This window comes from Pteropus vampyrus, unplaced genomic scaffold, assembly GCF_000151845.1.
Source record: "Pteropus vampyrus isolate Shadow unplaced genomic scaffold, Pvam_2.0 Scaffold51, whole genome shotgun sequence".
NCBI lineage: Eukaryota > Metazoa > Chordata > Mammalia > Chiroptera > Pteropodidae > Pteropus > Pteropus vampyrus.
In genome coordinates, this window is record NW_011888832.1 from 782,116 (window position 1) to 809,420 (window position 27,305).

The 27,305-nt window shown below is 49.2% G+C and overlaps 1 protein-coding gene and 1 pseudogene across 1 annotated transcript in view; one reads left to right on the top strand and one right to left on the bottom strand.

Moving 5' to 3' along the window:
* Positions 1-1,245: 1,245 nt before the first annotated feature.
* LOC111739609 lies at positions 1,246-1,364 on the top strand (annotated as a pseudogene).
* Positions 1,365-10,435: 9,071 nt separating this feature from the next.
* Positions 10,436-27,305, bottom strand: part of NUP93 (nucleoporin 93) — an 88,633-nt gene continuing 71,763 nt past the window's right edge. Inside the window, exons 9-22 of the mRNA XM_011360127.2 lie at positions 23,851-23,983; positions 22,242-22,399; positions 21,103-21,268; positions 20,755-20,848; positions 19,805-19,996; positions 19,108-19,234; positions 18,920-18,992; positions 18,588-18,632; positions 16,962-17,078; positions 16,092-16,210; positions 15,124-15,241; positions 14,617-14,700; positions 13,137-13,265; positions 10,436-10,692 (exon numbers count right to left, since the gene is read on the bottom strand). Coding sequence (XP_011358429.1) covers positions 10,582-10,692; positions 13,137-13,265; positions 14,617-14,700; positions 15,124-15,241; positions 16,092-16,210; positions 16,962-17,078; positions 18,588-18,632; positions 18,920-18,992; positions 19,108-19,234; positions 19,805-19,996; positions 20,755-20,848; positions 21,103-21,268; positions 22,242-22,399; positions 23,851-23,983 — 1,666 coding nt within the window. The 3' untranslated portion in view covers positions 10,436-10,581. The remainder of the gene's footprint in view (positions 10,693-13,136; positions 13,266-14,616; positions 14,701-15,123; positions 15,242-16,091; positions 16,211-16,961; positions 17,079-18,587; positions 18,633-18,919; positions 18,993-19,107; positions 19,235-19,804; positions 19,997-20,754; positions 20,849-21,102; positions 21,269-22,241; positions 22,400-23,850; positions 23,984-27,305) is intronic.

Genomic DNA, 27,305 nt, shown 5'->3' on the forward strand with positions numbered 1-27,305 from the left:
ATATTAATAATATATTGGACACAGTCTGGCTGTTTTGGAGGATACACAGAAGGATAAGGCATGATCACTATCCTCAAGGAACATATAGTTCATCAGATATGATAAAGCCAGCAATAGCCATAACCCAAGGCATAAAGTCATACACTACTTGGGTTCAGAGAAGGGATGAACCCTTCCCGCTGGGGCAGTGGTAGGGTGAGCTGTGTAAAACAGCATGGTTAGAATAAAGGCAAAAAGAGATAAGCAATCATTTAAAGAGAGAAATGGCCCAATGTTAGCTTGGAGTTTCCTGGCAGCCAAGGCAAAAAGTAAAATCATGATCAGTAGTCATTAGCCGATAAAAGAGTGAGATTTCATTTGTTCCCCCTCTTCCTCTTCTCATAAAGAAGATAAATCTCTGCCAACCCTTCATCCCTCCACCCAGGCTTAGTGGAGATTTCTAATAAAAGAGTGGCCTGAAGTCTGTCCTGCCACATCAACATGAGCTGAAGCAGTAATTCTAATAATTCAGTAGTACAGTAACAGATAGGACCACGTGTTCGTCCACCCCCACGGCTCTGCCCGAGCACTCATCCAAGAGACAAAGAACCATTGTTTCTCCAACCCCCAGCCTTTCATTTTTATAAGACCAGTGCTCTAACCCCTGAGCTTAACCTTTCATTTTAAAAATACACCTTTAGCTTTCCAAGTACTATAAACATTTTTGTCTTGAAAGCAATAGGGGAAACATAGTCATTCTGCTAGATTTTTGATTCCATGGGTGCAGTTCTCATCAGAATATACTTTAACGGGCTCTTGGAGCCCAGGAGCCTGACTTGCTCCTACAGCAGAGACCAAGGGGCTTAGAATCACAGAGCCGGTTTTAAAAGCTCAGTTCCCCCACGGGGCCCAGCCCAGACACACGGAGGGAGCAGGAAGGATGTGAGCCAAGGGAGGCCCGGCCCGGGCTCTGCACCACCTACCTTAGGACCTCAGGCCTGTCCCTGTGTGCCTTAGTTTCATCAACTGTCAAGTGGATAACTCCTCTGAGCCAATGGGTTTTTTGATGATCAAAAGAGGAAGCTTGTGAAAGAAGTGTTCAGAGGACATTAATAGTGCCCTACAAATATCACATAAATATATGTAAATATATACACACGTGTGTGTGTGTGTGTGTGTGTGTGTGTGTGCGTGTGTGCGTGTGTCCTGGACTGTTTAAGGCAATGCTTTCTGGTAAGGGCAGGTGCTAAAATTAAAAACAAAGGAGTCTACAGCCATGCCGCCCTGAACGTGCCCGATCCCGCCTGATCTCGGAAGCTAAGCAGGGTTGGGCCTGGTTAGCACTTGGATGGGAGACCACCTAGAAATACCAGATGCTGTAGGCGGTTTAAAAAAAAGGAGCTAGGGCGTGGAGAGGAGGTGGGGGCGGGGAGTGTTGCTCCGAGTCAGAAAGCAGAAACCTGAGGGGAGCCGGCCTTGGTCATTGGCAGCCATCGGAGCTCAGGCTTCGACAGAAACAAAATGTTCAGAGGATCCTAGAGGCTCGGGGTGGGAGAGGCTCCCCCACATCATCTGGTTGCCCCTTTAGCAGATACTTGGAATGAGGTGCTGACCTCCTTAATACCCCAAAGCAGAATCCCAGAGGATCTTTTGCTGGTAGTCACTCGGCAGCACGGCAGGGATCAGTCGCAAGGTGACACTTGCCATTCAGGCTGCACGTGTGCTAAAGTGGGGAAGGCGGCTGCATCCAAGAGGAGTTCCCCCTCCAGACGGGGTCACTCTGGCTGGGTGCAGGTCCCGCTGGGAATGGAGCCCCGCGGCAGGAGGTCTGAGGGGCTGCATGTGGAGCGGAAGTCGGGGCCTTATCCCCAGGGAGCTCCATTAGCAGCAGCACTGAGCATGTGCACTCGAAGAGGCTGGGGACAAACCCATCAAGACACGTGCCTGCCACTGGTGGACACCGGAAGGCTGGAGTGGTTGGACGCGAGTAAATAACATCCTAGATGAGGGGCCAGGGATTCAGCCAGATTGTCAGATGTCATTCACTTGTGATTTCCTGGGAAATGTGACACCATACCCCCCTCCTCAACACACAAACAATGATGCTCTTCAATTGATGCCATTTTTACAGGTTAACTGCCCAACATCAAAAACCATGCTGGGCAAGTGGCTTTGATTTTGGTGGGTACGCAATGGGCAAGCGGACTCAATAGGCCTGGGCATGGTGCCTATTTTTCCTAATCGGTTAGAATTTTCATCTCCCTGTTTGGTACGCCTCAGTCTGTGATTTGTTGGAAACCTGTGTTGAAGCATGGGGAGGCGGTTCCATGTTTAGAGAGGCCCAGAGGCCTCCTTCACCCTCTGCTTCCGGTCAGAACAAGGAGTCTTGACCCTGTTCTTGGCCCAGGGCATGCCAATCAGGACTAGGCTCTTCCCCAGGCCAATTAAGTCAGAAGTTCAGGGATAAGGGCTTAGAAACCAGCACTTTAAAATGCTCCCCCACACCGCCCCCCAGATGACTCTAATATGCAGCCAGGGCTAGGAATGGCAGAGCTGGAGCTGTAAGCAAGAGGAAGATGTGTTGACGAAGGCTGTGCACAGCACAAAACCTGGCTCTTCTTTACACAGGTGATGCTGATTTAGAGTTTCTCAGAAATTATCCTCCATGTTATAAAAAGTTTTCAAAGAGCTTATTTTTCCCAGGTAGATGCATAAATTCATAACTGGCCACTAGCCCTTTATGCTGCATTCAAAATGCCCAAGACCAACAGGCAGCCTTCAATTATTGATTTCTACAGACAAGTGTATGTCCTCCAAATCAGACCACCCCTCATCTCTCTGCCTTATGGGCCACACACCCCTACCCCGACATACTCACCTCTCGAACAAGGTGGATGCCCTGGACGTGAGGCCTTTGATCTCTGGCAGGTCTCCACCTTGTTCCAGGGCCCCTCAACTCACCTGAGTCCTGCTGTTTCTTTTGCTTCGAGGTCATAAGAGCGATTAACAGCTGCTTGACTCCGGCTGGCCAAGAGGGGAGCTGGGGTCACTGAATCCTGGGCAAGCAGGCTGGCCACACCCACACCATGCCCCCTCCACGTCTGCAGGTCTGACTCCTAGTCAGTTGCAGGTGGCTCCCACATCCCCCGCCACAGGAAATCCTGCCTTTATCTTCTTTATCCAGTCTTTTCTCGTCACATTTCTCAAGGCTTCCTAGTTTATTATGGTGCGTGTGTGTGAGCTGCACACACACCTGCTTACCTCTGTCCCCCAACCACATGGGAGAAAGCAGGGACTGTGCCTCAGCTTCAAAACTCAGTCCACAGCTCTTAGCCCCGAGCCCTCTGGTGGGCGCTGAATGGCGAAACTCTCCAGTCAGCCCATGGGGAGAGACTCACTTTTACAGCGAGAGGCCCTTTACTGTGTCTCACCCCAGGGAAACAGAACTTCCTTGAAGGCAAGGATCTTGATAAATTTCATGCTGAGTCCCCAGTGTCTAGAACAATGCCTGGTACAGGGCAGATGATCAAACATTTTTTTAATCGCATTCTCCATTTAGTAGTCACTAAATCAACAGGAAACACAAATTGAACTTGACATGTCAATGTCTGTCCCCTGATAGCAAATTTTTAGCCTAATGACTTTGACCTAATTTTCTCATTAAAAAAAAAAAAAGAAAAAGAAGCCATCCCTGGGGAGGGGGTAATTGATTCCTCCCTATGAAAGACCTATTGTGAAGGGCAGAAGCCAAATGGCAGAGGGCACACCTATAGCCCGGGAGACCTGTCTAAACAAGGCTTGGAGCGGGGTGGCCAAAATTAACCTTTATTGAGGACTCATGGTGAGATAAGTAGGTGATTTCTATCAATTCACTTAATCTTCCCAATAGGCTGATGGAATAGGAAGTGGTACCCCTGCTTTACCCCTGAGCAACCTGGGTCAGAGAGGTCAGATGATCTGTCTCGGTCACACAACTGCAGATAGCGAAGAGGGGTTTTAACCCAGCTTCTGGACCAGTCGAGTTTGTGGCCGTCTCTTGAAAATGCTGGGCCCCGAAGCCTAGCGGGGCTCTGTGCCCTGAGAGCCTTAAGCCTTGGGCTGTTTCCCACTCACTTTCCTTTGCTCCTTGGTGCTGAGCTTTCCTTTCAGAATTTAGTTTCTAAAGAAGTCTCGAAATCCTTCTCGGACCCATTGTACCTTCTAACCTAATGATCGCTGCTGCCCGCCGCCCGGGGGCCACGTCTCAAACATCTGTGTTGCATTTGAGGAGTCAAAGTGCCCTTTCAGTTTGGTTTAATGTTCCTAACTGTATAAACCAGCTGACCTGTCAGCACGAAAGCTCGGCCCTGGGCCCCACAGGAGTGTCAGCTGGGTCGTGCTGTTGGGGAGAAGGGCGTTTGCAGCAACTGAGGAAAAGATTTTCAGCCGGCCCCCCAAGGAAAACATCTCTCCCCAGCCACAGCACGGCCAGCATGACACTCCCCGGGCCTCACTGCCCACCAGCTGTCCTTACGCTTCTCTGCGGCTGTTTGCTTCCTGGGGCTTCTAGGAAACCTGGCCATTCTTAGGGAAGAGCTAAGGTACCCCTTATGGTAAGGTGACCAATGGCCCTAACCTTGACCTTGTCCTCTCTCCTTGCCTCCTGGGTGACATTTTAAAAGTTGTTTTTTTTTTTTTTAATAGACACAAAAAGTTTTTAACTGAGGATGCCACCGAAAAGTCTTCAGCTGAGACCTGGATAAACAGGGCCAACTTGAACACGGTGCCATCTCTCCGCTGTCCCTCAGTCGTTTCCCCTCACCAGCCTGTGATGGACTGTGGGGCACCTGCAGGAGGCCCAGGTTCCCAGGTGAGTCATCAGGAAATGGCCTCCCGTAGGTCCCGGGGGCCAGAAGAGGCTGAGGGCTCCCACGCCAAGGGAATGGGCTGAAACTCTTCCACGCAGCCCTGCAGGGAGGGAACACCTGAGCCAAGTCACCTCGGAGCTCTGCCTTGGGGTGAGGATCCCCAGGTGGAGAGAAATGAGCGCCTGCTTCCTCCTCGGCCACCCCAAGCAGAATCCCATGCCCAGACCCAGAGAATACCCCTCCTGGTCAGAAACACAGGCAGATGCTGTCCAAGGGAGCAGGGGACATCTGTCCCATGATCAGGCCCAAGTCTCTCCTCACAGCTGACCAAAACGGCCCCTCAATCCTGCCTCCCTTTCTCCAAAGCCCATAACTGGCTTTCAACCCTCCACTTAAGATGCTTTCCAGTAAGAGCTGAAAATAAATGGTTACAGATTTTTAACAGCTCCTAGCCCCAGAATGTATGTCACATGCTGGGTTTGTCACCAAAATGCTCTTGATTTATCATATTCCTCCCCTCCCTTCCCCCTTGCCCACACACACCTCCGGCCAGACCCAGACGTTGCTCAGACCTCTGGTCACAGGACTGAATTCTAAGGCTGGTGGGGGAGAGCAGGGCTTTGGGACTGGGATGAGAGTCCTGTACTTACAGGGGCCTGCGAGGACTTCGCAGACCCAGGGACCGAGCAGGGCTTGGCCCTCCTCGCAGGGAATGGAGAAGGTGCCTGGCTCAGGCACCCCCAGAGGCTGGGGAAAGGCACTTCTGCTGCCTTCGGAGGAGCCCGGGGCTGCGCCTCAGCTAAGGACATTCTCAGGAAAGGAGGCCCAAGGTTTCTGCTCCACTGAAGGACTGAACAAAGGGGGCACATGGCACTTTGGGAGAACATTCCAGAAATTTACTGGTGGTGAAGGAACGATCCTAAACAGAGCAAACACAGAAGTTACTGTACAGAAGGGAACATGCAGAACACATACGCCGACTCCCTCCCACGCTGTCCCTTCTCCCCAGACACCATACAGAGCAACAATGTCAGAAAAGGAAAGACGAAAGGAAAATAATCGGTCAACTGAATAAAAGCAAAGAATTCTCCCCACTGTGCTGCTCATAAAAGTTACTGAGCAAGTGAGAAAAAGCTGTACTTTTGCCTCCTTCCTCTCAAAATGCACATTTGAAATTCCTGATGAAAAAATACAAGATAGCAGCCGAGGTCAGCTGGGGTCCACAACCATCCCACATGGCCTGCCTGGCTCCGCAAAACGGAACTCCAGTTACTGCCCTCTCCCGAGGGACTTCCTATCTGGCTGTCATTTCCACGGACCACAGAAGCAGTGCAAGAAATCAGAGTGATCCAATTTAGCTGAAAAGTTCCTCACAGCCTGTGCCAAGCCTGGAAACCTCTGAGCAGCAAACGCCAGCAGAGGCAAGGCAGGCCTGGGTGGAGCAGCCAGATAAAATTGGGATGTGCTCATATTGTTTACCTGAAACTCACATTTCACTGGTGTCCTGTACTTTTCTTTGCTAAATCTGGCCTGGATGAAGGGTCCTTAGCTGCAGGCCCTATAGCCCTGAGTGCCACCTGAGAACTTGTCTAGGCCAGCTCTGCTCAGGGCACCAAAGGGGCTCTGGTGTGCCTCTCTGTTAGAAGGCCCCTCTGGAGTCACTGGCTCCCCCACTTCCTGCTCAAACAGAAGCCACTGTCTGAGGCAAATTCTTACTCTCCCCATCCCCAAGAAACAGATTCTCAAGGACCCCGAGGCCAATAACAGGGAAGTCAGAGTACGCCAATGCGATGCTGGGGTTCTACCAGTTCCCCGCCACGCCCCCCACCTTTTTAAAGATCTGACCTATATTTTCGTTAACAATAAATCAAATTTCCACCCCTTCCTCTCGAGGTTTCCCTGCAGACTGTGCAGCTCTGCAAGTGTCCTTTTTGAAGGACCAGCCCTATTTCATCTGACCCCACTGAATGCCGTCAGGACTCCCAAGCTGAAACAGTCTGAATCCAGACACGCGTAGCTGGTAAGGAGGGTGTGGGATGGAGGCTGGCACAGAGGCCAAAGCAGAGACTCTGCTCGCCCAAACATCTGCTGAGCGATCCACTCTGGGCTAGGTGCCCAGGGCAGGGCACACAGGAGCTACTTCAAAAATCAAGGTTAAGAGAACTTTCCTTCCCGGGTTAGCAACTGAGAACCGCCACTATTTCCACTTAGGTGATCTTGGCAGCAAGAGGACTAGGCTTGTGAACGACGCTGAGATGGGCACTTTGGAGCCGGGATCTCCCCAGCGGCCTATGCACACGGCCCAGCTCAGGCACTGCCGGACTGAACTCGGGCTGACATCAACGCACTGGGCTTTGTCAGCCAGGCCAGTCACAGCGGTCAGATGCACAGGCAGGGAGAAGTACGATCATTTGAAATTTCTTTTCATAGCGTTTTAGTTGATTTTCAGCTTTTTCCCACCCACCCTTTCAGTTAGAAACAAGCAGCGGGAAGACAGATCTACCTCCCTCCTCTCCGCGCCTGTGAGGGGTACTAATATGCTATGAAACTGTCCGAAGATGGGCTGGAGGCAGGTGACCTCTGAATTCAGCCTAGAAGGAAGAATGGGAGACATTGAGGATCCTGAAAATAGCCTCATTTTCCTCCAATGCTCTACACAATTCCTGTTTAACAAGTTGCTGACTTCTTCCTGATTTTATAGGTAAACACCTTCTCCCGATTTGCTGGATACAGGACTCAACCGACCTGTTGCTGACTGAGGCTGAGTCCAGTCAGTGCGGCAGCTGCCCGCATTTTGGCGGGTCCAGTGCAACGCACCAGCCAGGGGTTTTATCCAGCATTCAGCATGCTTGGTCTCTTCCTGAGAGGCATGACGGCAATCTGGCTGTGATATGTGAGCTACCTAATTAGCTAAACAAAGGTTCTGATGCCTAAGGGAGAAAGGATTGTGGAGTCAGTCCAAACCAGGACGCTGGCACATCTGCACGTGAACTGCTAAATTTAGTATTAAGGGTTTGATCGGGAGAGTTTATTCAAATAGAGCAGGCAGGGTGAAGATGCAAAGACTGAATAGTCCTTTTTTTAAAAAAATCAGCGAATGGTGGACACTGTAGGAAGGAGTCTACAGCACCGCGCTGAAAACAGCCTAAACCCTGGAATTTAAAAGATGCATCAGAAGACTGACCACAGAGGCCGCTGTGCTGCCCTCGAAGCCCTACTAGACTACATGCCTGGAGGGCAGGGGCAGCGCCCACAGCCTGGCCAGGTGTGAACCTGCATCTCCTGCTCTTCCCACAAGCCCAGCCAGCTCAGGATTTGCTGTGACAGAGCTCATTCCAGTGTCCCCCTTGAAGTAGGCAGCCAGAGTTGTTTTGTTTAAAAAAAAAATTGAAGGAAGCAGTTTCCTTGAAATCAAATCTCCAGGCCTCTGAAAAGGGCCCAGACCAAGGCAGTACTTCCTTTTTGGTGTCTCGGTGATTTATCGTGAGCCACTCTGAGGCTGGCACTCACCCTGTCAGTCCCCGAGGGCCCCTGATTTTGTTGGGAAGACTGGACTCATCCCCGGAAGATGAAAGACTCCCAGTGCCACCTTCTCTCAGTCTCTCTGGGTAGACAGTGAAATCATGGACCAATATCAAAGGAAAAGATTTAGTTCTCCAAAGAAGTGAGCAGAGGATAACTTTTAAGCTAACAACCTGTCACAGCATCACGATTTCTGGGCTCAAGTTGTCACATGGGCACACGGGAACCTGTTGATGTCACAGCCTTGCAAACTCAGCCCGTCTCTCCTGCATCTCTAGACCCCACAGGCCACGCTCTACTGCAGAACCAGCCCACAGGACAAGTGCTGAGATTTGCTCCATGAGCCTGGCCCTGCTGGCATGAACCTAGTTATCTTATTTCTCCTACAAATGTCTCTCTCTGGGCAAGTCCTCAAATGCCAGTCAGGGACCACTTCCTTCTCAACTCCACACAGCTTCCCTACTGGGGCAGCTCAAGGGACGGTGGCTCCTCTCCCTTCTGATTTTATGTCCCATGTCCCTGTCAAAGGGTAGAGGACCGCGTCCCCCATGCAGAGCTCATGTGCAGGTCTCCTGTTTGGAGCTGCAGAACTGCGAGATGCCAGGAAAGGCAAACTCACAATGAATCCGCTCGGTCAGAAAGATGAAGGAGGTGAGCCAAGGAACAAATGCAGATTTAAACAACTTCTCTGAGCCTTCTCTGGTTTATGGCATTGCTACATTTCTATCTACAAGTAAGACTTAATATTAAAAAAACGAAACACTGTCACAATTCATGAAAACTCCAGAGTACTGTTTTTTTTAGAGCACTGTTAAAGCAAATCATTTGGTTTGTTTAAAATATAAATCGGTACATAAAACAGGGCACAACTGACCCAGTGAAGTCCCCTGCAGGGCTCACCTTCCAAGACTTTCTTAGCAAAGCTCAGCTGAGGGTGAGCGTTCCAGGGTGAACAGATGCGGGTAGAAGGCAAAGGCAGAGCACCCCTGCTGACCCCGAGGCTCCTCCTTGATGGATAGATGGAATCCAACAGATAAACAGATGGTACCATTATCTACACGTTAGCTCTTTCCCAAAAAGGAAAGGTTAAGTTATTTTAACAACCGGAGGATAGCCAAGAGTCACCACGTCCAGTGATGATTTCCCCCTAGGAACAAACAGCGCCTCTGGAGACTGGGGATCTGAACATCCTCCTGGGAGAGGCGGCCTCAGGTGCAGTCCATAACACGACAGAGCTGCCTCTGCCCACTCCCTCGCAGCCCTAGCTGGCCCATTCAGGAACAAACCCGCGTCTTTCCTCTCCAGTTTAGTCCAGGCCTTCGGGACTGGTGGCAGGACAAAGAGCCAATGATGAGGGACAACCTCTGCTCACACACACACAATGCCAACGCCCGGAGGAGTCGGACACTTGGAATACGAACTTGCCACGAACTTGCCCAACCAGTCGGCTTCACTGTGCAAGCAGAGGCCCCGACCACCAGAGCAGGGAAAGAGGACACCAGAAGTCCTCTTACAGAGGGGCGCACACAAGGCCGACCAGTCACCCCGCAGTGGGGCGGCCACAGCGAGAAGTGGTGAGGTCCGCCCTTCCTCCAGCCACCTACGGCATTCATTTTTTAAGGCCGCCTGTTACTGAGCCTATGTTTTCATCTCCAGTGAAATTTCAATAGAACAGCAGACTAATTAATGCTAGAATGAGAGCAAATGATTTGGAGGATGGACCCCAAGGCACACCCCAAAAAAGGGAGGACACGGAGGGCCTGATATTTCACACATAAATCTCAACTTACCTGGGAAATGAAAGGTTGGCTTTCACATTCAAATAAAAATGTGAAAAACGAACCAGGACCCTGCTACTTGGAATGTTGCAGCCAAATAAAAGTAACTCCCGAAGTCTACGTTTTCTGGCTCATTTGGGGTGAATTTTTAATCACTTAAGGTCACCTTTAACCAAATCACAGATGCCTATATAAGCCTATTGTTCTCTGACCCAAGCACCAGTGAAAACATTTTCTCCTACACAAATAAAAATTTAAACAAAATTTCAAAGGAAAAAAAAAAAAAAAAGAAAAGAATGGGAAAAGAAATACAAAGCAAAGAAATTTATTGGTGTTGACAAAAATACATAATACAAAAAACAAAACGAAACAAAACACAACAGAAACAAAACCGGAAACCCCACCCCAGTGGTACTGACAGCGTGCGGTCCCAGAAGCCCCTCAAAGCATCGCACTTAATTCATGAGGACCTCCATCTGCACCAGCCTCGCGTTGGTGTCCCCGGATGTCCGGTAGGGGATCATCCCAGCAAAGGTAATCAGGGCTCGGGCTTGACTTCGGAGTTGCTGCGAGAAAGAGGAAGAGAAGAAAACCTTCAGGTCAGGGGCATAGTGCCAGAAAGGGGCACCCGCCACTTTCTACCATTTTCTACTCCTCGGGGTCAGCGGCCGGTTCCCGGGGAGTGGATGACAGCCACGTTCTTCCGGCCTGGTGCACGGCTAAGCCTGCCCACTGGGCCCCTGTTCCAAAGCCCTTTCACTGAACAAGCTGCCTCGCCTGACACATGTGACCAGCCAGACACAGCCCCGTGCTTCAGTCGCCTACTCTAGTCGCTGAGTCCCTCTCTTCCCACCGGCTTCCCTTAGTCTGAGCTTAGGGCCCCACGAAGCACCCGCCACACCAGAGACGTGGGCTGTAACTGAGTGCAGCCCCTTCCACTTCTCTTTCTCTCCCGCTTCTGTCCTTTTATGTCCCTTTGCTCCTTCCATTTCTTCCTTCCTGACATAAGCACTTGGCCCTCATTTCCCAGGCAACCATTTTATGGGATTCCTGGACTGTTCCAGATGGGAAAAAGATTTTAACGCGGGTATTTCTGAAAACAGAAAAAAAGAAAACCTTCACTCTGATTTTGAAATGATAAATTACTGAATAAAGAACAAACTGGAGAACAGCTTCATGTTGCCCTAAATTGAGACATGCTGGATGCTTATACCAGCAAGAAATAACCCATGTCTAGAATAAAAACAGAGTCTATATCATCTTTTCAATCAGTAAAAAGACTTTTAAGGAAAACTTAAGGGTCACTTACTAGGCTTCTTAATGCCCATTCAAGAAGAAAAATGAAACGCAAGTGTGTGTTTTTTTTTTTTATCTGATAGGTGAAATAAATTGGCAAATGTATGTCCTATAACTAATGTCCAAACCAAAAGAAATTTTATCCTTATGATTAGAGTACCCACAAAATTTTCTTTCAAAGTGCACAAAAGTGCACGGGCTTCCAAGCCTGATTCGAAGCTACCTTACATGTGCTCTTGGGGTGTTCGGGCTAAGGGCCCCACCCCATTTACCGTGCAGCACTGCACGGTAAACCAGGAGGTCCCTTCGTGGGCAGGCAGCTTGTACCTATGCCTCTCCCTGAACCCACCCATCCTGCCTCTCATCAAAAAGGGTGATGGGCAAGAGGAAGACAGGAGGACGGCTTTATTCGTGATGTGTAAAGACTAGATGCCTGAAAGAGATTAAAACACACAGCTGTGAGTCGCTGGGCTCCGCTCTCTGCGGGCAAGGCCACCTCTGACCTGCAAGCAGCACCCAGAGGCCACTTCAACACTCATGCTCGCAACAGCACCGCACTGGGTCCCTTCCACCACAAACACAGATCGCTGCCAAGTTCCAGGCTCAGTGAGCCCACCACACTGGCACATCTCCTTGACACTCATGTTTGATGCCACTTTGGCTCTCGCCTGTCCAAGAGCAGATGGCAGACGCTCGGCTGTCTCTGGTGCGCACGGAGGGGCCTGCCACTTTGGCGCAGCACTCCAGGCGCTGCCACCTACGTTGTTAAAGGGGAAAATGTCACCCTCACCGCAGAGGGGTTTGTCAACAACAGTGCCTGTGGGGGTCACTGCAGAGAGGCCCCAAGACACCCTTGTAGGCAGAAGGTAGGATTTTCAAGGCTCTAGTTTCCTGACTGTAAAAATCAGGTATGGCTGTTAACACATCACACTGAGTCCCATCAAACATTAAGTTTCCACTTTAAGGGAAGGGTAATTTTAAAATACTAAGTTTTAATGGTTTAACTGGGTCAAACACCTCTGTCCTGTGGTTAAATCAGCTGGACAACAGATGCTGTGTGAGTCCCAGGATTGCACTGACCCGGCCTCCACCTGACCCGCACAATGCTGGAGGCACCACGGGCGGCGGAAAGGGCACTGGCCTGAGGCTCAGTCAGACCCGGCTTCCAGACGTGGTTCCTTCGCCCGCCGTCTGAAGGGCCCACAAAGGCAAGCTGCTTCCTGAGTCCAGGCCTCAGTTCCCTCCGCTGTAAAACGGGGTAACAATGACCGCCCTAGGTACCTCTCTGGGGTCACTGAGAGGCTCAAATGAGAGCAGAAACAGGGTTTTCATCGAATTAGTAGGCCGAACAAAAGTACGGTTTTGATGAAAGTGCTTTGCTGAGATTCACAGAACAGAAACGAGCAGGACATTCTTGTGGCATCACTACAAACTAATGTTCTGTTTGATTTTTTAAAAGGTGATATTTGAACATTTAGTGTTTTTGTTTTTTTTTGGTGGGGTTTTTTTTTTTCTTTCTTTCCTTTTAGCTTGAGAAAAACAGCAATCCTATTAATGTCTGCTTTGTTCTGGGAGCCTGACACAGGTTTACCAGCTGCCAGGCGGCAGGGAAAAGGGCGGTCTGGGGTCGCAAGCAGTGGTCTCACGAGCTGCGAGGGAGGGCAAACCAGGGAGGTGCTTCTCAGCGATGGTCTGGCCGACGCTGGGGTCTTACAGAGTCACGGTCCTCGATGACTCGCTGGGGCCTCGATGCCGAGGAGGGACTCGTCCCCTTGAGCCTCTTAAACTGTGTGAACAAGATGTTCATGGTGGCGAGAAGCACTTCTGAGAGGTTGTGCCTGATCTGCACAGAGAGAAACACATGGAGTGAGGAAAAAGAACCACGCCTCGGCCAACACAGGAGCCGGCGGCCTCGGTCACGCCACGTCCCCACAGCTGCCAGGTGGAGAGCTCGCCATCCAAGAGAAGCTAATGGCACCGCAACGCCAAGTGTGAGAGCAAAGCCCAGACAACGCTGCTCGGGAGATAAGGGGGTCACTCGTCTGCCCCTTCCTGTGCCATCCCTCCGAGGCCGGGACAGCACGCAGAAGTGCGTCGACCACATCTGACCGGTACGCAGGCCTGGCCTGGCTGACAGAGCCATCACCGAAAGAACCAGTCTGGATTTGCCTGTCAGTAGGTGGGGATATAGGTGGGGATACTCCCCTGTCTCAGACCCACCTGCGCTGTCGCCATCGGACCTGCACAGCCCTGGCAGAGCCCTTGGGAGTGTCTGCAGGGCCAGGCCCTGGCGCCCCACTCAGTCCGTGATGCAGCGAATGAGGTATCCAGAGAAAGGCAAGACACAACAAAAGAACAGGTGGCTAGAGAAAGAGTCGACAGCAGGTAGGAAGAGAAGGTTGGCGAGGGGCGAGACCTTCTGAACTGTACGCACCACAGGTGCAGAAGTTGGCCTTCCTTCTTCCTCTCAAACAGAAACACATTTTTATAAAAGGTACGGGGTAACTAAGTAACATTTTAAATTGACACACTATTAGTAACATCGCAGAACGACTGTCTGAGGTCCCAGAGTAGAGGCCCATGTGGCTGCACATGCGAATGACCAGGAGGTCCAAGCCACAGCCCCGATCAGGGACGCCGGAGTTCCTGCGGCAGGGCCCGGGCATGGGGATGTTTTCAAAGCTCTCCCAGCAACGCCAGTGTGCAGCCCAGCTGAGCACCCTTGGGCGAGACGGTAGCAACGTGCTAGGAACCCCGCAGAGAGACTGGCTCTGGGGCTCAAAGACTGATAACTGAGCCATGGTCACTGCGCCTGCTTCTAAGGACAAAAGAGTTCAAAGAGGAGAAGGAAGGAAGAGAATCGTGATGCATGTTTTACACACCCAATGGACCTACTTAAAGATCACAATTAAGCACTACGACACGTAGAACAAATGGATGATAGAGAATTAAGCCAGACCAGAAACCCGTTTCTCTCAAGAACATGTTTGATCACTAAAGCGACTATGTTTTCTGGGTCAGGAATTCAGACGATAACCCGACAGGGATATGTGCACTCACAGAAAACCAGCCCAGGATATTAGGAATTGGACTCGTCTTAGAACACGCAAGTCTGAGATGGTGACGAAGACAAAAGTTTCCAGCGGAAGAAGGGAAAAACAAAAGTTCCAGAGCTCAGGGAGGAGAGGACTCACTTCGTCACTGAAATTTCTGAAGGCAGCCACTCTCTCTTCCACACTTTCCTGATTCAGGGGCACCAGCTTCAAGCGATCGATTATCTGTGCAAAACAAAACCCCGCCAGCCCCATAAGATACAACCATCACAGTCACTTCATCTCCTTAGACACTGAGTTAGCATCTGACGCTTTCATAAAGAGTTTTGTATCAGAAAATGCTATTTCCCTCACGCACGTAAAGGCTTTGATTCTAACTTGCTAATTTAATTCCTATCCTCATTTTTCTGAGGACATTTTAAAATTCAGAGATTTCAAATTACTTTGAGAAACCTCTCTGTCTTAAGACTAAAGGGGAAAGGCATAGAAAAAAGAAAAAAAAAACCAAAAAACACAGAAACTCCCTTTAAGCTCCCAGGATCATACTTGTCCTTGGTGGCATTTCCTTTGTTTTAAATGAATCCAAGTGTTCTGAATTTTTAAGGGCGGACTTTAACCTGCACTTCAAAGACTGCTCCTGTCACTTACATCAAAGGCTCTGTCAATATGACCACTGTGGTATTCATCGAAAAAGGTAATCAAGTCCAAGAGAAGATAGAATGTGGAGTCCACAAATTTATTTGCACTGATCCCCTGAGCCCTATACCTGGAAGACAAAAAGGAGGAAAAGGGTCAGGGGTATATTATTAATTTCTGTGTAGTCTGTATCTTTAAGAGAGCATCTGAAAAATGTCAAAACCTCTTGAACTCTCTAGATGAGGTGAATTAAAGATTGCAAAATAGTGTTTCTTGTCAAATAGCCAAGCATTTAATGGTAGATTTGATATGAATCCCCGTGCGAATATTTGCATGGAGCATGGTTCTCTAGCCTCAACCACCACCTCAGCATACGAATGTCCAGGAAGCATTGGAGGTGCTGATGGGCCGAAAGCCCAGCGGCCATCACTGGGGATCCTTTATTAAATAGAGACATCTCATTTGCCAAAGAATGTTCTATACTTCTCCAGGAAAGCCTCTCCAACTCAGTTTTCTCTGGGTCACTTTATTAGGAGTCTCTGTAGAGGGCACAAAAAGTAATGGCTGTCGCTTCAGCCTGTGAGTCGCACTGAAGTCTAATAACTCACTTAGCTCTGTCACAGGGAGGCAGGCAGATTCTGAAACACTGGCCACTCCCCCTCTAAGAATTCCCCCATCCATCTATCGCTGGCATTGTCCTCAAACGCCTTTGAGATGGCTGACAGCAGCAGTACAGAGCCGAAAAGAATGCCTAAAATTAAACCTAACGCGCAAGATTAAAACGCTGAGATACCCTTTCATGCCGTTCTTTCCAGCAAAAACTTTTAAGTCCGACAGTACCCGGTGCTGGTGAGGATGCGGTGAAAACTGGCGCTCTCAGAGCGTGTGGTGGGACGGCGAGTCAGCAGAGCCACCGTGGGACACCGCTGTCACTGGCAAAGCTGAAGGTGCGCCAGGTGGGCGCCAGCGCCCGGCCTTACCGTTCGGCGACGGAGAGCGCCATGCTCTTCAGCCGCTCCTTGTTGGACTGCGGGGCGCTGATCTGGGGGACCACGGGACTCAGCAGTTTGTTCATCAGTTCCAGCACCTTGTCAGCATTCTGTTCGATTTTTAAAAATTAAAGATGGCATCAAATAACCAGTAAAGGAAAAACCTAAATAACCAGAACAGAAGAGGGAACTTCCTGGGTGGTGGACGGAAATGTTCTGCATATGTTGACCCGGCGGTGGCTGCACGGACATGTACCCATGGGAATTTGTCGAGCTGTGCGCTTAATATCCGTATGTTTTCTCTGTCTTATTTAGACCTCAACCAAAACATTTTTAAATAAAAAAATGAAAAATAACCCTCTTTTTGTCCACTTTTCTCAGTTAATAAAAGGAAAGAATGTAATCTTTTTCAGAACACACTATGTATGTTCTTCTGTAGAAATACTTATTCCGGTTCTCTCAGAATGCCTCAGCTTCCAAACTGTCCCCTAACACACTCTGATCACCGGTGTGTCTGGGGCTGCCCGGATGGTCAGCGTGGAGGCATTGTTACCAGCAGCTTCGGCTGCATATTCTGTGGCCAAGTGGGACTACAGCTCAATGCCTGCAGGATATCCTTTCAATGCCTGCAGGATATCCTTTCAATGCGTTACTTTTGTTTGGCCAGAAATGCCTTAAGGGCAGAAATAGACCTGTAAGATGGGACTTTCACCCTGACTGGACCATTACCTGCCCAAGCACTAGGGGAAAATGCCTCAGGAGGGGCAGTGGCACAATGGTGACATCTGAATGTTTGTGCATTTAATGCCAAAAAGCCTACAGAGCTATTAAGTGCAGAAGAAGGACAGGGGCGCGGTTTACCTTGGCAAGGTCGTAAAGCTTTGCTGCTTCCTCAAACAGTCCTTTATTTTCCGCCACAGAAGCAACTTTGTTGATAATAGGCTTTGTGTCGCTAGTAAACTTATCTATGACTCCAGGCTGACAAGACAGATAATAGAGGGAGAGGGAGAGATGGGTGCACAGAGCTGTTACTTTAGAGGCAGAGAAGCAACTGGGATCTAAAAACTACCCTAAATGAAAACACCTGCCCTGGGCAATGAGCATATTTCATCAGCCAGGTTCTGGCTTTCTTGAAGCTAAAAGGGCTTATTAAACACATGAAAAGGACCAAGGAAATGACACATGAAGTGGGAGACTCGCAGGGAGCACAGAGGAGTCAGCAATAAGACTGTGCTTTTCCAAAATGACCCAGAGAGTCGGTGAAATTATGAATGATTTTAAGTTTGCCGATGAGTGGGCATTAGAGGGAAAAAAAAACATGAGACTCAGAAAACCATCTGAAAGATTCTGGATCTGCTTTCTAAGACAGATGGCAAAAGAAACTCAGTGCTGAAAATACATATGGCAAGTGATGTCAGAATATTAAAAAAAATCACCATCATCACTCAACAGCAACCAAATGGTCAGGAGAGTATGAGAGGCCTTGGGAACGACCAAAGAGGCAGGGCGGACCGCGTGATGTCTGACTGGCTGTTGAGATGCTCCACTGGGCTGGACTAGGTCAGGGTGACCTGCTGCTGCCACACTAGAGGCAGCACAGATCAGTGAAGAGCATGGGCTCTGGGTTCAAATTCCAGCCCCGCTTCTCACTAGCTGCGTGATCTTGAGGAAAATAATTAACCTCTTGTCTCCATTTCCTCACTTGGAAAACACAGATAATAATGGTTCCCACCTCGCTGGGTAACTGTGGCGATTAAGTCAAAAAAACTTGTAATGCCTTCAGCACGGTGCCTGGCAACTGTCACTGCTCAATAAGCACGGCCATCGCCATCAACACTGTCACTGGCCTTACTTCTGAGCTGGACAGTGCGAACAGTGTGAGCTCATCTCAAGATCACTGAGTCTAAGCCACCGCTTTTACGAGTGAGGAAAGTGAGTCTCTGAGAGACAGGTGACTTTCCCAAGGCTGCAGGGAGAGTGCCCGAGAGGGGTCTCCAATGCCAGGACCTCTGCTCCTTCTCCTATACCGGCCAATGGGCATGATGGGTCTCAAGGAATCACTAAGGCTCACGGGAGCAGCTGCATTTCCGGGGTCAGAGTTGAGTTCTGGATCCTCAGAAACTACCTTCTGAGAGAGGTCAAGCATATTCCTAACGTTTCCATCTGGGGAGAGTAGGTGTAGCAATCAATTTCTTTTCTTGCATATGACAGAAATGCAGCCTTCTCAGCTCAAAAAAAAAAAAAAAAAGGCAGGCAGGAACAGATGAGTACCATAATAAAAAATTTACGTATTTTAAGGAAAAACAGAAATGTGTACAAAATCAAGGTCATCACTTGGGGCCTGTAATATTCACTTTGTTTTTTAAACTAAGTGACTTTATTTGGATTTGCATCTTTAGTGCCTTGAACTCTAAAAACTAACTGTATTCTTTTGATAATTATAATTCCCCAACTGCAAACACATTTCTAGGTGTGCACTTAACGTACCTTTCTGCTTCCGTCATTCTCCAGTTTCCCGAGAATCATATCAAACTATGGAGACAAAAAATAGTGTACTCGATTTACTGGACAAGATATACACAGAATCCACAATTCTCTGGAGACAAAAGTAGGGAAGAAAACAGTGCAGGTGGGAGAGGTCTTACACAAACTAGAAAACAGTGAGACTGAATCAATGTTTTCGCCGTCAAAAACCAAAGAAAACTCTAAAAATCTCGGTCATACCCACCGTAACCATACCGAGGTGACCGCATGCCACATCGGCATGAGAATACACATAGTGACAATCGTGGGTGGGAGAGAAAGGGAAACCCACATACCTCTCGACTTTCTATCACAAGCTCACTCACACAGCGCAAAAACATGTTTTCGCCTTGACTGTCTTTCTCGTCCCTGTAAGGGGACAAAAACAGGATGGTTTCTCGTGCGGACGTGAGGTCTCTCACAGTGATTCTCAGAATGGCAAACATCAAAACCAGCTGAAGTACATGGTCAAAACGAGTTTTACCTGAGGAAGTAAAAGTACTGGAGGGCCTCCCTCGGGTCCGTGGACTCAAACTTCCGGGTGTAGAGCATGAGCAGCCTCACGAAGTTCAGCCGCCGCATGCAGGGAGGGTCGCCGGGCTCATGGCTGACTGCACCGTGGGGGACACAATTAGTCACAACCACACTGCCCCCCGACCCCGGCAACCAGAAGCTGTGGGGGCTGAGTACGAAGGCTCAGCAGCACCTGCTCCCGCAGCCCAGCCAGGGCCAGCTGGCATAAGCTTCGGCCAATCCTCTCCCACCCCGTTCTCAATTTCTTTCCAGTGTGGAGACAATGGCCCACAATGGGTCGTGCTCTGGGGGGACTTGGGGGCACCTACTGAGGAAGGTGCAGCCATGCATCACATTTATCTTCTCCCCCTCTTCTGCCTCTCACACCCCAGGCAGGTTTGCATGGCGTGGGGGGTGGCTGGGTGGCGTTCCAAGGGTTCCAGTTAGAGCCAGAATGAGAGCCAGACTTGTGACTCTAGGCACTGCATCCCATGCCACCAGCCTCCAGAAAACTGCCTGCCCAGCCGCAAAGCCAGCGCTGCGTACGGCGCTGTCTACAGCGCTCTGAAACGACTGTTGCCATCTGCCCAGACGCTTGCGCGCGCGCAGTTACGTGTCCACCACCCGACGTGGAGTGTGTAGTCACGCTACTGCCAGAAGATACTCACGGAGCTGAGCACTCTGTCCCGAGGATTTTAAAAGCAGCTTCAGTTCAAAGAGCACCAGCGCCACGTGGACGGCGTGGCAGCGCAGCCGCTCCGTGCGGAAGAGAAAGGCAACCGCGGCCTCAAACTGAGCCGTCAGGAAGAGCACTTGGAAGTAGAGGAAGGGCTGCTGGTTCACCGTGAAGTGGGACTCGCCTGGGGGACAGGAGACACAGCCAACTCAGAAGGGTTTCCTGCTGGCGGCCTGGCCCCAGGCAGAGGCCCCGTGTGCTTCCAGGACTTGCAGGGCGGGATGAAGGGGGCCCTGGACGGTGGGATACCCTGTGGACCCGGACCTGGTTCCACAACCTCTACGCCTCGCAAGGCAACCGGCACGCAGGGGTCACGCTGTAAAACCCAAACTGCTTGTGCCAGGTGGGAGACAAAGAGTTCGGGACCTTAAAACAGAATACAGAAGGGGCTGTTCATCTCCGTGGCCCTGAGTCGCTCCATGAGGAGAGGCGCATCAGTTCACCTAGACTCACAGACACCTGCGTTCAGCAATGGCTGAGCACCAGCTGCGATCTTGTTTCCTTCCCAGAATTCTTAAACAAGGAGAGGTGGGGAAAAAAGCGATTTATCCCTCATTTGTGTTCAGATAGTCATTGAGAGACCTACCAGGACGGAGCAGGCAGGTCCTGTCTCTCCCTGAGCAAATGTCAACCAGAGCAGTTCAAAGAACTAGAGAAAACAGTTTACTATACATGACCGTGTAAGTCACATGAGTTGCTTAAGGCCACATGGCCTCTGTTCGAATTTGAAATCGTTTTGTTGTGTTGTGTTTGGAAGACCCACAGGATTTTGAAGGAAAGACAGAAATCAGAGATGAAGGATTTTCCCAGAGGAAAGGTAAGCAGCGACCGAGGGTAAGGAGGTGGACGAAAGGGAAGGTGGCCATGTTCAGGACATCTTACCGTAGTCTTCCAACAACTGTTTCTGGAACTGCGAGAGAGTGAGCCTGTCTTGCGGGGAGCTGGTGCCGTCATCATCAAAACACACCTGGTTCAACTAAATCCCCAAGAGAAACACACGCATTTGTACAAACTACGTCCCAAGCCAGGTGCGCAGGTGTAGTTGCTCAGCAGCCGTGCACTAACGGCTGTGGTTGCCCACCGAGAATTATGTAATCAAACAATGGCACTAGGAGGCGGTCCACGAGCCCAACCACTTTCCTGGCATCGCACATGAAGCAGGTGAAATCTGCATGAGGAGCACGGGCAGAGGGAAGGGGCTAAGGCCCTGGCAAGAGGAGCAGCACCTACCTTTAGCCACAGGTAGTCCTCAGTTTTGTCGGCCACTTCGCTCTGATTGTCGGTGACGTCGCATCGGCCGATGATACAGTACACGGCCCGCTTGTAGGGGTCTGTGTTGTTCCTGAGGGCCCTGCGGTAATGCAGCCGGAGCTTGTTCTCTGTAGCTGGGGACAATCTAAAGACACAAGGGAACACACGGACACTAGACTCAACAAGGATCCTCAAGGGCATCTGAAAGCATGCCGGTCCCAATGACATAACAGTTATGACGCCCTCCTTCACCGAGCGTGACAGGCACTGGCCCGCCCATATCCCGAGTATCGTCGCCTTAATCTGAATGGCAACCGCCAGCACCCGTGTCTCTCTGCTGCTTCCTCCGGTCGAGGCCTTCCAGGGCAGGTCAGAACCGCGGGGGGAGTGCACACTGCACCCCACCTCACAGCGGCCCCGAAGCAGTGACGGAAAGAGCGAGTCCTCCCCTTGACCATCTGGGCCTCCCGCTGGCCTCCTCCCTCACCCCTGTGGGAGCAGATACACACAGATACACACCTGCATCCAAACGCCTACCTCGGGGCCCACCGGGGGGAACCCAGGACTTTAACTGGGCTCTATACTCCCTAAGCGGGGGGTTGTGGCTTAAGACAATCTCTGGCCATGGCATTACTAACGCTGCCGAACAAACTGTCCCTAGTTTTCCACAGGTGTAACTGGGACAACCACTGTCATTTCTTCTACATCCATGTATGAATATTTAAACTTCTAATTCCAGCCTTTGAGCTATGAATTGCATGACAACGTAGTGGGCCAACCAGAAAAGCACTAAGTGTAAGTAAATAAAGACAATGCAACAAAGTGTCACTTTATAACACGCCTTGCTGTGCCTAGGATTTACTGAGTAAATCAAGTCATGCTCCTGGCCGCAGCCCCTCCCACACGGGAACATGAGTGTCAGAATGGGGCTCTTTTACTGTTTTCAACTGTTATTCTCAAGAGAGTTTTACTCCCTTCCTAAACTTTATTTTTTCCCAAGTAGAAATTTATTTTGAGCCATGTACAGGGAGCAGAGGGCAATGCCGGTGGAGGCCACCCTGTTAATTCCAGGTGGCTGCTTCCAGATGCACCATCTCTAGCTGTGAGAGCCACCGCACCTTCTGTCCTTGCTGTTCATGTACTCCTGGAACCAGGTTTTAAACTCCCCCAGCTGGTGCTGGGCTCGGTTAACCACCTGGGAAGCGGCAAGCAGGTCTCCACAGCGCATGCAGTAATAGATCAGTGCCCACACAGGATGGCCTTCCACCTCTCCATCCTGAAAGAGGAAAGATGCTCAAATTAACAGGCAAAAAGCTCTCTCATGGCGTTCTGATGTGCTGACCTTCAGCTAAGCCCTCTCCTTGTATTACGCCGCTTAATGTTCACCATAACCCCATCAGGTTTTACAAATGAGGAAACTGAGGTATGGGGACACGAAGTTATTTGTTCAGGGTCAGCTGGTAAGTGGCAGTCTGGCTCTAATGCTTCTCCTCCAAAGCACTGTGAGCCCCACCCGATTCACAGCCAGCTTGTGCTTTCTCCACGGAACCCCAGCAGCCCGCAGTAATCACATAACACATTCTGTCAGATCGGACAGACGTGCACTCCTGCAACTGCCACAAAGCGAGGGCTAAAGATGGTCACTGACCAGTCAGAGACTGTCATCATCGTACTTGAGTTTATAAAATGTTAACTACTGATTAGCCAAATGGATCTGGATCCTGGCATTTTCACTCATTCTTTCGTTGTTCACTCAGCACTTACTGAGTAGGTATGTCTCAGACACTGTGCTAGGCGCTGGGGATCTGAGAAGGCAGCAGTTTCGGCTCTTCCAGGACTGGAGCTTACCTATCCTGATCCTGCTTGGTCATCCTTCTGTGTAGCGGGCTGTGGTTACCCTTCTCTCTCTACTTTTGCCCAGCTCCTCCAGAGAAGTGAACTGCGGAGCATCTTTCTGGCCCCTCCACCCTTTCCCTGACAGGACTCTCAAACCCAGATCTGATCGGGGCCCTTCCCCACTTAAACCCCTTTGAACTGTTTACGTCCAAAGTGTATGGCCTGGCATTCAAGGCTTTCACCAGCTGGCCTCAAGCTTGCCAAGCCCTACCACAGACCCAATATGCCAGGTACTCTTTACTGTCTCCACGTTGTAACCTCACTGAATACCCTTTTGCAAGCTCTCAGACTGGTGAGCCCCGACTTTTCAAGCACAAAAGTGAGTGAACGTCACCTCATTTATGGAGCCAGCCTCTTATGTATCCCACCACCCTTGGTACAAAGCTCCCAAGTAGTGTTTTGCACAAAGTATAATAAGTGACTGGGAGGTAATTCTCCCAGTTGGACTATGAGCTGAGAAGAGAGGCCACATCCTAACAGCTATGTCTAGCTCCATTTTTCTAGTCGTTAGAGGCAACAACCTCAGGAAGTCATCCCTGACTCTGCCTCTCACACCCACATCCAAGTTCTTCAACAAGTCCTATTGGCTCTTCTTTCAAAACTCATCTAGGACCGAAGGACATCGTCCCCACCCCTCACCCCCACCCCCTCCTCCACCGATTTGAGCAAGCACCATCGTCAGCTGGCCTCCTGCACCGCTGGCCTCCCAAGGTCTTCCAGCTTCATTCCTTGCCCCTCTGGCCTCTCTTCCACACAGCAGTTTCTATACATAATCTCATTTTAACTGAAAACTGGAGGTGTAACTGATCACATAGAGAAAGCTGCCAATACCTGAAGTCCAGGCAACGGAGCTGGAAGTTTAATGTTCAGGAAACTTCGAACCAACTGGTAAGTCCCAGGCACCCCGCCCAGCTGGGCTTGATGCAAATTCCCAAAGACAGTCACAAGGGTGTAATTCTTATAACTAGAAAAGTTTAAAAGAAAAAAAGAGGGAGGTTGAAAACACATATTACACATATCTGTGTCCATATCCATGACATGAGACTGGGAACTCTGCAGGGTAGGGAGGGCCCGGACTTCAAAGCCAGGCACAGAAGAGGAAACTGCATATGTATGGAAGCCGACCGCATTACTCAGTGGGCAGTGAGTGCATCATTGCAAAGATTCCTCATCTCTGCAGGTACTCAAAAAAATCCCTGGAGGAACGTAACTGTGCACTTCAAGCACATTAGGGCCAATGTGCAGAATAATAATTGCAACGGCTCATAGCCTAATGTTCTAGTGGGCTCTTTTAAGTTTTTTTCTTTTGAAAACTTTAAACCTAGAAAAAATTAAAATAGTCCAATGAATGCTCATCTACCCTTTACCTAGATTCACCAATTGTTAACATGTGTACAATGTTTTCTTTCATTCTAAACATATAGCTATACACACACATATATACATATATACCTACTTATCTTTTCCTCTAAATTATTTAAAAATGTTACAGAAATACAAAAATCAGGGGCTATTCATCTGTAAATACTTTACCAGGTATCTCCTAAGAACTAGGTCATTCTCCTCTCTAACCTCAATACTATTATGACACCAAGAAATTCAACATTAACATACTGTTATTGTCCAAAATATAACCCATATTCAAATTTACTCTTTTTAAATTGAGGTATAATTGACATACAACATGATACTGACATACAACATGATGCACAACATAATTATTCTGTATTTGTATATACTGCGAAATGATTATCACTATAAGTCTAGTTAACATCTGTCGCCATGCAGATATAGAACTTTTTTTCTTGTGATGAGAACTTTTAAGGTCTACTCTTAGCAACTCTCAAATATGCAATTCAGTTATTAATTATAGTCCACATGCTGTATATTACATCTCCATGACTTGTTTTATAACCAGAAGTTTGTACCTTTGGACTCCCTTCAACCATCTGGTCCATTTCCCCACGCCCATGTCAGTGGGTTAGCATCAACAAAAATACTTTAAAAGTGAGTATAATTATTTTAAAATATTCCCTTTATCAAAATGTGACAATGAATCCTTAAAAATGATGCCATCAGAGAGTGATGCCACTAGAGTGAAAAAGAAAATAAGGTTACAATAATTGTGGACAGAAAACTCCCAAATAGCTCCAAGTGATGCTAAAGGAATTAATGGGACGAGATAATCCTAAAAAACTAAATAAGAAATAAAAGAAATGGGATGGCTTACCAGATATAAGACCAAGGAATGCAGCCTGGCACCATGGGTGAAGTCAAGCACCAATGTTAAGGATTAGGTTTATTAAGGAAAAAGCAGTCATGAGCAATCATATATGTAAACCCATTAAAAAAAAATGCTACAGGTCTCTGTATACTCTAAGAAATTCTGACTCATTTTGCTGACTTGTAGCAAATAAATACTACTACATACATCAAGTTTTTATGGCTGAAGATCAATACACGCAAAAGTTATGTTACAAAAATTTAGCCAAAGCCTGATGAAGTATTTTATAAACTCTCTTGTGCCTATGCCAGAAGGGATAAATAACCATTTGGAGTCCCGGATTTTTCTTAACAAGGGAATGGAGGCTGGTGAGTTTAATGTGTTTAATGTTATTCATCTCATGTAGCTATTGTATAATTAATACAGGATTTGGTATAAAACCTATTTTCTGCTGTACCAAGTCTGAATTACCTCAGTTACACACAAGGAAATCTCATGACTTCCTAAGGAAGTATTATTGTGTTGATAAAGGGCCTCTACACCGCACAGGCTCAGGGGCGAAGAGCGGCAATTTAGCAAGGACATTCAACTTGGCTTTTCTTCTCGAGCCAGCAGAGGCCCAGCACCCTGTCTCTGAAATAAAGAGGGTCTGTGGCACACCCCTGCAGGCCAGTTCAGAGCTGGAAGAAGTGTCCACGGGGAAGGCTGAATGGCACAGGTCTTAGCAATAAAGGGACAATAGTTAGGGCACAGTCATAGCCTCTCAGTAACCAACTCCAATTAGTGGAGAGGTGGCAAAGAAATCGGGCACAAATCACACGTGTTAGCAGCTGGGAAGGACCAGGCCACACAGGCGTTAACCAAGTGGCGCCACGAGGAACATAAAGGATCAAGGGGCCTTCCTGAGGTTGGAGGAGGCAACACGGCTGGTGTGAAAAGGGGAACACTGAAAGAAAAGCGGAGCCTGAGGAGTGCTGGCCAAACCCACGAGGGCAGGGTCCTGACCTAAGGCACTGTGGCCCAACAATCACGTCCCCATACTGAGGGGCAGAGAGCAGAGGAAAAAGTCCAACAGTGTTCCCACTTACCGTGACTCCACATCGCTGCAGACCCAGTCCTGTTAGAGAAGTGCTTCTGAAAACAGGACTGCACCTTTCAGACTTGCTCGACCGGTTTAAAATGTACCAGCTACAGAGCACTTAGCGTGACGACTAAGAACACGAGAAATGGCTGACTTCAGGGCACCGCAAGCCAGCCCCACGGCGCTACTGCCGCCTTACCTCTGCTCGAGGTACCCCAAGGCCTGCCTGACAAACTCCATGCGCACGTCCACGCTGCTGCGGCTCTTCAGGGCGTCCGTCGCCGGTGCCAACAACACATCTGTCATTTGTTTTACCATGGTCCACATGTCAGAGATGTTCTGCACATAAATGAGATGACATGTGACAACGCTGTGTGGCTCTTCATGGCACTCCGATCGCAAAGGCAGGCAGGTTGTGGCGGGAAGAGGTTAATGCCTCCTGCCTGAGCCCTCCAGCTTACACCCAGTACAGAAGGCAGTCCTCTGTCCTGCCAGCCACCAGGCTCCCATCTTCCCACAAGCACCCCCTGTCCCGAGCTACTTTTCAGATCAATTACTATTCTAGGTCTGACATAACCACCCACATAATTAAGACCACATAAAAGAAACAAGAACACTGAATCTCAGTGGGTTATCCCTTAAGAGAGAGTGAATACATTTCTAATTGTCCAACGCTCTAGGAGCTTAAACTCGAGTAGCTGCATTTCAGTCCTTACAAGGTCATATGAGTTTTTTAAGGCTTAAAATAAGAGTTTAACCTAAATGATACAGGTTTTGTCCATCAGAGACTCTCCAGGGGCCACTGCTCTTAGCCATTTTGGGAGTGTCACAACCCCTATTTCTTCCTACTCACTACCTTCAAAAGACGTCTCCCGTGACAGCCTCCCAGGACAAGAGACGGGCTTCTCTCCTTTGTTACCAGCACACAGCTGGGACTCCCTCCCCCCAGAATCCTCCTGGCTGTAAACCTCTCCTTAAAGA